We start from the raw sequence: 12,101 nt of genomic DNA, 5'->3' as shown, positions 1-12,101 counted from the left end.
TGCCGTAGCTCTAAAGCATTTAAAGCCTCTTTGCCACCTCTCTTTTTGTTATGGCTTCCTTGGACTTGGAGGGGAAATATGACAGCACGTTCCAAGGAGACAGTGTCCTCAGAGAAGCCATACCTGCATCTAGGAGGCAACGTCTGAACAGGGTAGTGGGACTGGATACAGAAAGGCATTCTAGGTTTAAAAAAAAAAAAAAAAGTACATGGTAGGATATCAGCAAAACTGTTGAAGCGAGGAGCTCTGAAAATTCTCCATCAATCCAATGACAAATTGGCAAAAATAACCAGAACCAACTTTTTAGAACTCTGAAAATTAACTAAGGGCTTGCAGCAGTCTGGGGAGCATTTATTCTAGAAAAAGGCTGAATCTCTGTAGGAACAGCAAATACTGTGATATTGTAACTTGCCCTGTTCTCATCATCCTTCTTCAGTTCCATAGAAGACTGAAAAACCAACAGCCTGCAGTGGCAGTGAAAACCAGCAGTCTAGCAACCCTGGGGGGTGAGTGGGGTAGAATGGGATTGGAGTTCCTTCAAAGCCAAATACGAAGAGAACAGTCATTATTTGACTTGTCTGTCAGACCCTGGAGACACCACTTGCAAGGCTATCTTTATTTGACCTGATTGGAAGCTGCCCAATGTGAAAAGCCTTGTTGAAAACAATTGATTATTTTTTGTGGTTGCTTGAGGTAGAGGATAGCAGCTTGGCAGCAAAAGGCTGAACACAGGGGAATGAGATTTCCTTGGGGCTTTGAAAAGTTCCTACATAGTCCTGGATATCTAAAAGACCAATGCTTGCATAGGGCTGTGGACATGCCCGGGGCTCTCTACATGCTCAGGAAGAATCTGACAGGACTGTAAACTCTTACCTCAGGCTGATCATCACGGCACAAGGAGGAAGTGAAGGCTAAGGCCCAGTTGTCAATTGCCTGTCTGAGTATGGAAGGTGTGCCCCCAACATTTATCAGAACCCCCTGGCAAAGATTGAGAGACTTATTGGTTCCAAGTGTTACAGGAAATCACTGTTCAAATATTAGCTGACGACTAAACTAACCAAGCAGAGACTTCAGTGGCAACACACAACACAAAATACAAACCTCACTGAATTAATTCATAAAAGTCACTGCTAAACAAAGAGACAAACAACAACCAGCAACAACAGATCCCATGAAGTGGGAGAGAGACTTATTTCAAGACTTATCACATTATATTACTTCAAACTATTTTTATTTTCAGATGATATGATCTTGTATGTAGAAATCCTAAGGAATCCACTAAAGAAGTATTAGAGCTATCTTAGTCCATTCAGGCTACTATAATGAAATACCACAGTTTATGAAAAAAACTGGTAGCTTATTAAAAAAAAAAAAAAACAATCATTCCTCATAGTTTGGAGGCTGGAAGTCTGAGATCAGGTTGCCAGCATGGTCAGGTGAAGGCAGGCTTCTGGGTCCCAGACTTCTTGTATGTATCCTGACCCAGTGAAAGGGGCTAGAGATTCTCCGGAACCTCTTTTATAAGGCACCAATCCTTTTCATGAGGGTTCCATCCTCATGACTTAAGGACATCCCAAAGGGCCCTCCTCCAATACCAATCGTGTTAGAAGTTAGGATTTCAACATGAATTTTGGGGTGGACACAATCTTTCAGACCACAGCAAGAGCTTAATAAATGAGTATATTAAGATTGCAGGAGGCAAGGTCAATATGCACAAATTAATTGTATTTTATACATTAGCAATGAGAAAACCTGAAAATGAAATGAAACCAATTCCTTTGTTTAGCATCAAAAGGAGGAATAAATATAGGAACAAATTTAACAGAGTGCAAGACTTGTATATTGGAAACAATAAGACATTGTTTAAAGCAATTAAAGAAAACCAAAATAAATGGAAAGACTTCTGTGTTCATGGATTAGAATTCTTTTTTTTTTAAACAATTTTATTTATTCATGAGTGACACAGAGAAAGAGAGGCAGAGACATAGGCAGAGGGAGAAGCAGGCTCCATGCAGGGAGCCTGATGTAGGACTCGATCCCAGGACCCCAGGATCACACCCTGGGCCGAAGGGAGGCACCCAACCGCTGAGCCATCCAGGCATCCCCATGGATTAGAATTCTATTGTAGATTCAGTACAATCCTTATCAAAATCCCAACTGGCTTCTTTGCGGAAATGGATAAGCTGATCCTAAATTTTTTTTTTAAGATTTTATTTATTCATGAGAGACACAGAGAGAGGAGAGAGGAGAGGTAGAGACAACAGGCAGAGGGAGAAGCAGGCTCCATGCAGGGAGGCTGATGTGGGACTCCATCCCGGGTCTTCAGGAGCAGTCCCTGGGCGGAAGACGGAACTAAACCTCTGAGCCGCCCAGGCTGCTCGATGATCCTAAAATTTATATGAAAATGCAAGGGACCCAAAACGGCTGAAACCATCTTGAAAAAGAAGAACAAAGTTGAAGGACTGACACCTCCTGATTTCAAAACTTACACCAAAGAATTGTTCTAGGGCAAATACCCTTATAACTACCATTAGATTAAGAAATATATATTTTTTCTAACCTTTGCAGAAGCTCTCCTATGTCCCATCTCAGTTTTAATCCTTTCTCATGCCACAGTTAATAATGACACCCTCAACTTTTATAGTAATTTCTTCCTTCCATATCTTGATAGTTTCATCACCAAAGTGTGCATCCCTAACTCTATATGGTTGCAAACTGCTTAAGAGGGAACAGATAAAGGCCTGAAGTAAGGCAGCTCTAGCCCTCCTCCTATGAGCTTGATGGGGATTACCAAGTAGAGGATTACCAGAGTCCATTTCCTCCTATGGCACCAACAAATTTAGCGGGCAGAGGTTAAAATCATTGGCTATTTCAAAGTATTTTAGATAATTATTCTTATTGTCACTGTTCCCTGTTAGCATAAAAATCAAGGCTTCGATACTGATGCTCACAAAACAATTCTACTGTCTTCTATGTTTATAGCTGAAACCACTTTCTCTATCATGTGTATTTGTCATTAAACAATGTAGCAAGAGTCCATTAGAAATGAGCTTCATGACCTTTCAGAAATTCCATTCCATTCCACAAGTGTCAATACTGACATTTTGAATGTAGAAGTTTATTATTATACCACAGTGACAGCAGAGGTTATATTTGGGATGGCTTTTAAGTAGATATCTATTATTTTTTACTTCCTACATCTCTTCTCCTTAAAACTTTTTTTTTTTTTTGGACCTACCCTTCCCTCATTCCTTGTGGTGTCAATAAGGTTTCTTATCACTGTATGTTTTTATTCCCTCTGTAGGCATAGGGATGACATTTGACCATATTGGAAAATAAGAATAGTCATTCAACTTGGCCACCATGGTTGGTTTTTCAAATGGTCTTTAAACCCAAACTGAGTCTATAAGAATCTTCCTTCAGATTTGCATACAGAGGCCGGGAGAAACAAGATTTTTCCCCCTCCTCTGGGATCATAAGCCTGTAGATAAAAATCTGCTGATGGCCATCTTTCTTCCCAGGTATATGGATGAAACTGTCTGAAGAATGAGGTCTCTACACACAGAAAAACAGAGCCAAAAGATGGACCGGGTATCTTAATGAAAGAATTTTTTTACTGAATTGAAGTATGACAAAGTCAGGCCAACCTATGAATCATCTTGTATTTGCTAGAGATTGCTCTGTAACAAATTATGTCAAAGCTCAGTAGCCTAAAACAACAAATATTTATTATCTGACGTTTTCTTTATATATATTTTATTGAAGTTCGATTTGCCAACATATAGTATAACACCCAGTACTCATCCTGCCAAGTGTATCTGACTTTTTCTGGTAGGGATCTGGGAATGACTCAGCTGGGTGGTTCTCTCTCTCAGGAGTTTGCAGGCAAGGTGTCAGCGGAGGTTTCAGACCCCTAATGACTTCACAGGCTGGAGAACCTACTTCCAACATGGTTCACTCACGTGGCTGGCGGCTGGCGGTCTTAGCTCCTCACAACTGGCTTTCTCCAGAGTAAGTAAATCAAGAAAGAGCAACGAAGAAGTTGTGGTACCTTTCATGACTTAGTCTTCAAAGCCACAGACCTTTACTTTTGCTCTATCTTATTTGTCAAAAGAAGTCACTGAGTTTGCCTACATTCAAGAGAAAACTGCAGCCCAGCTGCCCAAGATCCCAATGACTCCCACCCCATGCTTGACAGACGTTATGAATTCCTATGAATGGTTGCTGGCTCAGGTTGGTTACTTCTGCAGGCAGGTCTAGTGTGATGGATCTGCTCATTGGAACCTAGGGCAAATTATAAACATTAACTTCATGAATGTTTGGGAAGTGCAACTGTTTAGCTTTCTGTGCTCTACAGTATAGGAGACAATCCAGGAGGATACTGGAATAGGTACTGAGAGAGCAAGATGCCACATTGAAGTAACTCATGGATACAAGGGTGAAAGAAAACAGTGTTCAAAGGCTTATGATGAAAAACATCAGCTCTTGTCCCAGCTCTTCTACTTGACTCCTTCAGTCTCATTTCTGAGAGTCAACCATTGAAAATGGCTGTTTCTTCTGCCATTGCATCCATCTTTCTACTTACTTAAATTTTATTTATTTATTCATGAGAGACACAGAGAGAGAGGCAGAGATACAGGCAGAGGGAGAAGCAGCCTCTCTATGGGGAGCCTGATGTGGGACTGGATCCCGGGACCCTGGGATCATGCCCTGTGCCAAAGGCAGACACTCAACCACTGAGCCACCCAGGCGTCCCCATCTTTCTATTTCTTACTTTTAATTTTATATATTGTTTGCTAACATTGTGTTATGGCAAAGAAGACAGCGAGTTCATCCTCCGTTTCACTCATTCTATGCTATAAAATTTGTGCTGCAAATTTTGCTTACATCAATCATCATACACTGTTATGATCATCAATTACTATTGACTGCTGAATTTGGGTTTGCTTTGTTCAGTTGATCTTGGAGTTAGCCATTTGATCTTTTTTCATTCATTTGATTTTCTTAAAAAATATATTCAAATATATACATGTACACCCACACACAAACACACACACACACACACACACACACACACTTATCCCTATTTACATGATGTCTTAAGGAATTCCCCCAAGTATTCTATTTCCTGCGTTCATATCTTTGCATGATACCCTTCTCTGTAGTGTGGCTAGGACCTGGAAATTGCTTCTCATAAGTGGAATGTGACACAGGGGACAGGATCACATGATCATAATGTGAATGTGATCACATGAAAGCGTAGCTCCCACCTTGCCAGGGTCTGTTTTTCTCTCTCCATTGCTGGCTTTGAAGAAGCAAGCTGCCAGGAATCTATAGCTGCGAGGAAATGATTTTTGGAAACAACTTGAAGGAGCTGAGAATTGGATCTTTTTTCACTCTAGCCTCTGGTGAGAACCCAGTCCTGGGTGACACATTGATTATTGCCTTGTGGGATCATGAGTAGAGGACCCAGCTAAGCTGTGCCTGGACGCCTGACTGTGAGATAATAAATGTGTGTTGTTTTAAGCCACTAAGTTTGTGGTAGTCTGTTTTACAACATATATCTTCCCAGGAATTTTAAATTTAGGCAGTCAGGTTTGTTGTTTTTTCTAAAGAGTTTCTGTCATTCCTTCTGGTGTTTTTTTTAAATAATGTTCTGGGTGGCTGGCTCAGTTGGTGGAGCATGTGGCTCTCGATCTCGAGGTCATGAGTTTGAGCCCCACGTTGTATGCAGAGCCTATTTAAAAAAATAAAATAATATCCTGTTCTTGTTTCATGGATCCTTTTTTAAAAGATTTTATTTATTTATTCATGAGAGACACAGAGAGAGAGAGAGAGAGAGAGAGAGGCAGAGACATAGGCAGAGGGAGAAGCAGGCTCCATGCTGGGAGCCTGACGTGGGACTCGATCCCCAGTGTCCAGGATCACGCCCCAGGCTGAAGGCCACGCTAAACCGCTGGGCCACCGGGGCTGCCCCCCCCCCCCGTTTTTTTTTTGTCAGTCCTCCCCACCCCCATTCTCTATATTGTCTCTCGCTCTCGTAGGTATGGATGTGTGTATTAACGTCTGGCTTTCCTAAGATGTTGGTGATTCTTAGTGGTATATTTCATTTGAGCTCTAATAAGCCAATTGAGAAGATCTGTGTTTGGGAAAGTTATTAAGCTGGAATCCTTCACTGCAAGCTAATCTGGTGGTGAGGCAACCTTTTAATTGGGGGAATTCCCAAATGTCAATATTTGATGATCTTTTCTCTGGAGCGATTAAGTTTCCCAAGAGAAGAATCCACTATACATTTTTTGGGGGAAGCTGCTAGCCTTCTATGAGGGTGAAAAAAAAAAAAGGCTGGGTGAGCTCTTTGTTCAGTATGAAGACTTTTATTTATTAGCTCCATGTCTCATCTCTGTCTTTAGACTGGTTGTCCTGAAATTCAAAGATTTCTGGGTTTAATTAACTAATTCCTTCCTTCCTTCCTTCCTTCCTTCCTTCCTTCCTTCCTTCCTTCCTTCCTTCCTCCTCCCTCCCTCCCTCCCTCCCTCCCTCCCTTCCTTCCTTCCTTCCTTCCTTCCTTCCTTCCTTCCTTCCTTCCTTTCTTTCTTCTTTCTCTCTAGAAATACTTTTCTTTTTAATCAGCTATTGATGGTGTGATAAACTAAATTTAAGTGGCACCTAATTTAAATTTTAAAATAGTTCATCGAAGGATAATCTACAACACAATATGTTAAGTCTAGTTTTCAAAACTTTGGGTTTAATTTTTCAAAAGAATTAATGTTTTTCAGTGGTCAAGTTAGGTTAGATAAGGTTATAGTTCCCTGGTGTAATTTGGTGTTCTAGTTGTCTATTGCATGAGAAACCATTCCAAAACTAAGTAGCTTAATCTTTTTTAAGATTTTATTTATTTATTCATGAGAGGGAGAGAGAGAGAGAGAGAGAGAGAGAGAGAGAGAGAGAGAGAGGCAGAGACACAGGCAGAGGGAGAAGCAGGCTCCATGCAGGGAGCCCGATGGGGGACTCGATCCCCGGTGTCCAGGATCACCCCCTGGGATGAAGGCGGCGCTAAACCACTGAGCCACCTGGGCTGCCCAAGTAGCTTAATTTACTATTATTATTATTATCTATCATGGTTCTGTGAGCTGACTGAACTCAGCTGAGTGGTTCTTACTTGGGTAGAGGTTTCTCATGCTGGCGCAGTCAGATAGCACCTGGAGCTGGGATCACTGGAAGCTCAACAGGGAGAAATGCCCCAAATGACTGACTCACGAGGCTGGTAATTGATGCCACAGCTGGAAGCTGAGCTTCAGTCTCTTCACGTGTCTTAAGCTTCTGAGTATGGTGGTTGGGTTTCAAAAGCAAGTGTTCCAAGAAAAAGAAGGTAAATTCTCCCAATTTCTTTGGGCTGGCCCTGGAAACCTACACAGTGTCACTTCCACCGTATTCAATTGGTCAAAGCAGTCTAGACCTGCCCAGACCAAGAAGGAGATATCCCCACCTCTTGAGAGAAATGTCAGATAATATGTGGCCATCTTTAAGCCACCACAAAGGACCTCACAGGCTGGGAGAAAGGATAGGAGTGTTCAGCTGTTCTGTGTACAAACTTGGACTCAGTCTCCTTCAGATCAGCTCTGCGGCTCCCCGTGACACCCATCTTTTCCCACACCTTACCTCTGAGCCTTAGGATTTTGAAGTCAGTTTGAAGTTACTAGCACACAGTCAAATTCACTGTCCCCTGTCTGCCTTCCATGTCCTAAAAAATTTACAGAAACCACTCAATTTCTATTGTCTCTTTTTCTTATTCTTTGTCCTCGTACGTTCATACCTTTTAAATTCTTTGCCTTTTAGTGGAGTTCTACAAGAAGGAAACAATAAATTCATGTGGTGTGTTTATCAGAGCCCAACACAAATTTATACCCATTGTTACTTGATAACAAGTTGATTTTTTAGATTGCTTTAAAATGGAAAAATGTACCCTTTTGCAGACATTGTTTTATTTGATCCTCATTAATTTTGAGAGAAAGGCAGGACATATTTAAATGATTCCCATTTTGGAGGAATGAAATCAGAAGCAAAATGATTTACACGATATTGCATGAGTAGTTTTCTTTTAAATCCTGTAGAGAAATGTGGAATTAAGTCTAAAGGTAACAAGGACAAGCCAAAGAAAACAAAACTTGCCCTACTTTTTGAGGTAGAGAATGCAGTGCATAGAGTTCAGAAAAACTAGCATTGGAGCAGCCAATTCAGAATCTGGGCTTTAAAAATACATACATACATACATACATAAAAAATAAATAAATAAATAGATAAATAAATAAATAAATAAATAAATAAATAAATAAAGCGAGCAGTTGTGGTCAGGTGGGTCAGGAACCTGTTTAGTAACAAATGAGGAACACTGATGATCTAGCTCAGCTTCCTACTTAAGGCCACACTGCTCCTTCTGTTCACTTGATCCACATGCTAGGACGTGAGAATTTTTTCCCACATCCCTTTGCAGAAGCCCATTTTGGCTGTTCTATGGTAGTGACTCTGTTTCAAAGAGGAAGAACCTATAATGTCTGCCAGGCATTCTACAAAGGAAATATAAGTCATCAGATAGTAGGATCTGGATCTGTGCCAGGATAACTCGACTCTTCTTGTAGAAGGTGCCATGGGATGGAAGAAGTGGGTCCCCTCAGTTTTATGTCTTGTCTGAAATATGATAACCATGCTAATAAATTTAGTGCCACACTCTTTACAGTGTGCTCATCCGACCCCTAGAATAAGGCAATAAACCGTAATAAGGTCCACGATGCTTTCAATTATTAGACATTCATTTCTGCTCTACATTTTTCCTTTTCTGCCAAAGTTTGGCTTTATTGATGTGCTTTCTGGAGGCATGGGAGAGGGCAGGGGTAGAAAGAAAGGTCTACTTTTCAGAAATCTGAGAAAAGTTATATGTCTATCAAAGTAAAACCTCGGCTCCCTAATGGGGGAAGACATAACATTTTTGTCATTGTATCCACAATAAATACATAGACCTGTCATAATGAACAAAGCCTGTTTGGAGGCACTCCTGGGTCCTTTCAGAGTTGTAGGCTAGTTTATGTTCTCAACAACATAATTAAGAGAAGCATTAAGTCTTTCTTTTAGTGGGTAGTAGTTAGGATATGCATAGCCCCACCTCTCAGGTGGTTTTGACAGCCAGAAGGCATCCAGAAAAGTTTATGGGATATGCCAGTGAGCCCCAGAGAGAGGGGCTGTGTTTGTAAAGGAAAAACAAGAAAAAGAATAGACGTTGGTGTAAAAGAAGATAATGGTATTTAGTTTTCTTTTCCTGATACTTAACACTGAAAATGCACCTTTCCAGGTGTTCATAGCATGGCTGGAAGGGTTAGAAGGTTCTTCCTTGTTAGTCTCTCCCCTCTATATTTTACAAAACATTTCAATTCTTCACTTTCTTTTCAGACACGCTGTCAGAACTGGAATCTAGACTTATAGCAAAATTTCACTTCTGAGGCTCACCCAGGATTCAAAGCAAACTGGGCATTACTCGCAAAACATAATTAAGGCCAGTAATTCCACTCCTGGGTATTTACCCAAAGAAAACAAAAACACTAATTCAAAAAGATCCATGCACCCCTATGTTTATTGCGGCCTTATTTACAAATATAGTCAAAATATGAAAGCCACCCAAGGGTCCATCGATATGGTCAATGGATAAAGATGTGGTTATAATTACAATGGAATATCTCTCAGCCATAAAAAAAAAAAAAGAATAAAGTCTTGCTACTTGCAACAATATGGATGGGCCTACAGGATATTACGCTGAGTGAAATGAGAAACACAATATCATATGATTTCACTTACACGTGGAATCTAAAAAACAGAACAATGAAGAAACAAACAAAAAACAGAAACGGACTCATAAATACAGAAAACTGGTGGTTGCTGGAGGAGGGGATGAGGATAGGAGAGAAATAGGTGAAGGGGATTAAGAGGCACAGACTTCTAGTTATAAAATAAATAGGTCATGGAGATGAAAAGAACGTTGAGGGAATATAGTCAATAATATTGTAATCATGCTGCATGGTGACACATGGTGACTACGTTCATCGTGGTGAGTACTGTATAATGTTCAGAATTGCTGAGTCACTGTGTTGTACACCTGAGACTGATATAACATTTATGTCAACTAATGTGTCAGAAAAAATGGAATTGAAGAGCCATTGATGTTGATGAGATGCTACATCAAAAAATCTTAATTCCAATTCCCTCCAGAAACTGAAGACCCTCAAATATCCTTTACTCTGAGATGCTGTTATGTACAAAAATTAAAATTTCCCCACTCATTCTTACCTCTCACCAAAGATTCTTTGTATTTTGAATGAGAGTCTTTCATCAGCAACAAAATGGCATTCTTAGTGAAATACAAAGTAAGATTATGGAAGAGAATCATGTCTCTTGGAGAAGATTATCAAGCTAGGATCATGCTAAATCTCTTGGAGATTTTCTAACACTTGGTTGGCAGAGACCCTTTCTCCTGAAAGATGGGGTAGGTGAGAATGGGTGAGAAGAGAAGGCTTAGGTGATAAGACAGAAAAGTTTCGTTTGTTTTGCAAGTTTTCAGAAGGCTCTTAACGCAGGGAGGAATCTAGAGTCGGTAAAAGAAAATTGTGGTGGAACAGAAATACACGAGTGGGGCTGAGCAATGTCAAGTAATTTCTGGGGATCCCTCATTGTCCGTCATTTTGGAACCTTCCCCGTTTTATTGGAAAGCGAGTGAACCACATCAGTAATTGAAGAATGCCGCCGGGAGCTGTATGTGACGTCCCTCAACACAATTCATGCTGCCGTTTTCTGCATTCCTCTCTAGACCTTTGGGGGTGAGAACCTGCTAAGGAAAGAGAGAGGTGTGTGGAGACACCGAGTTACTGGAAGGTGTTTTTAAATGTGGAGCTTCCTTCTTTGTTCCCCTCTGAAACGCTCTGAAAACCAAAACAAGCCACACCAAAACCATATCCTGTGCTTGTGCTACTTGCTCCCGAGAACCAATGAAATCGGAGCTACACACTGACCAAAGACCTCCTGGTTTGGGCCTGTAATGGTGTATTCATGGCCCGTCAATTGCTGTACTTCCCTCATCTGGGCTACGAGGGAGATCTTATCCACATAATGTAGAACTGGCTCATGTACAGAATTTGTACAGACACTAAGTAAATTGCTAGACAAAGAGCACAATTGGGCCTTCTTTCTAAGCCATCATTATGAAAAATTTGTAGTAAGACAAGTCTACGCTTTTATAACCAAAATGGAGGAAAAGCAGCACAGAAGTTTTCGACTAACTGTCCTGTGACTCAGCTCCAAACTGTGATTTGGGCCAAACAGATTCAAATAATCACATATGGATGAGCATCCTCGATTATGAAGCTGGGTTCGCAAATCAGAAAGTTCTGGCTTTGGAGGTGGGGGTAGAGAAGAGTGGTGACAACCTGGCTACGGCTTTGAGCTCTCCAAGGCCTCACACAGGACCAGAGGCCTGGGGTAGAGCTCTTGAGTACATGTTTATATGATCCTGTGGAGCTTGTTTTATTTCAAAAGTATGGGGAAGTCTGATGGATTCACCTACCATGTATGGTTCGCTGGGAGCTAAAAAAGCCTTATTCTCTGGACCCCAAAATTGAGAGAGTGGATGAATCTAGCGATTGCAATGTAGGTAACGTGATCTGCCTTTTGCAGCAAGCCAGAAGCCAGATGTCCCCTCCCCTTTGATCTGAATAACACTTTAGGCTGCAGACAATAAGATTGGTTTTAAATTTATTGTCTCTTTGATTTCTGCATCCTAATGCTTTTTAAATTCTTTACACAAGACAGGGCTATATATAGGCAACCGGGGAAGCTCAATGGAGGCCAAAAAAATGCCAGTAGCTTTTTGAGAAGTGCTGGGCAGAGGCTCGTGTACGTTTTTCTCCAGGAAACAAAGACAATTCAGGGGCAACAGCTTTTCCACTTCTAGTTGTTTTGCTCCAAAATGAGGTTTTCCATCCCTGGGCCTGGCCGGATTTACACGTGCACATTGAGGAAAGCGTCAAAGCAGAAAAACCCGGTTAAACGCAGGAACCGACATC

General features: G+C 41.0%; 1 protein-coding gene across 7 annotated transcripts in view; it reads right to left on the bottom strand.

Annotated features, from left to right (window-relative positions):
- Positions 1 to 3,237: 3,237 nt before the first annotated feature.
- FMN1 (formin 1) overlaps positions 3,238 to 12,101 on the bottom strand; it is a 433,671-nt gene continuing 424,807 nt past the window's right edge. For 4 of the 7 annotated variants that reach the window (XM_038579922.1, XM_038579921.1, XM_038579920.1 and 1 more), the window contains one exon: positions 3,243 to 4,284. In XM_038579922.1, coding sequence (XP_038435850.1) covers positions 4,108 to 4,284 — 177 coding nt within the window. In that variant the 3' untranslated portion in view covers positions 3,243 to 4,107. Of the gene's footprint in view, positions 4,285 to 12,101 lie in introns of all 7 variants that reach the window. The other 3 variants (XM_038579933.1, XM_038579926.1, XM_038579939.1) reach the window with 3 other exon arrangements.

Source organism: Canis lupus, chromosome 30 (genome assembly GCF_011100685.1).
Source record: "Canis lupus familiaris isolate Mischka breed German Shepherd chromosome 30, alternate assembly UU_Cfam_GSD_1.0, whole genome shotgun sequence".
In the NCBI taxonomy this organism is placed as follows: domain Eukaryota; kingdom Metazoa; phylum Chordata; class Mammalia; order Carnivora; family Canidae; genus Canis; species Canis lupus.
Note: the sequence above shows the minus strand (reverse complement) of the source record. Positions and strands in the feature narration are given on the sequence as shown.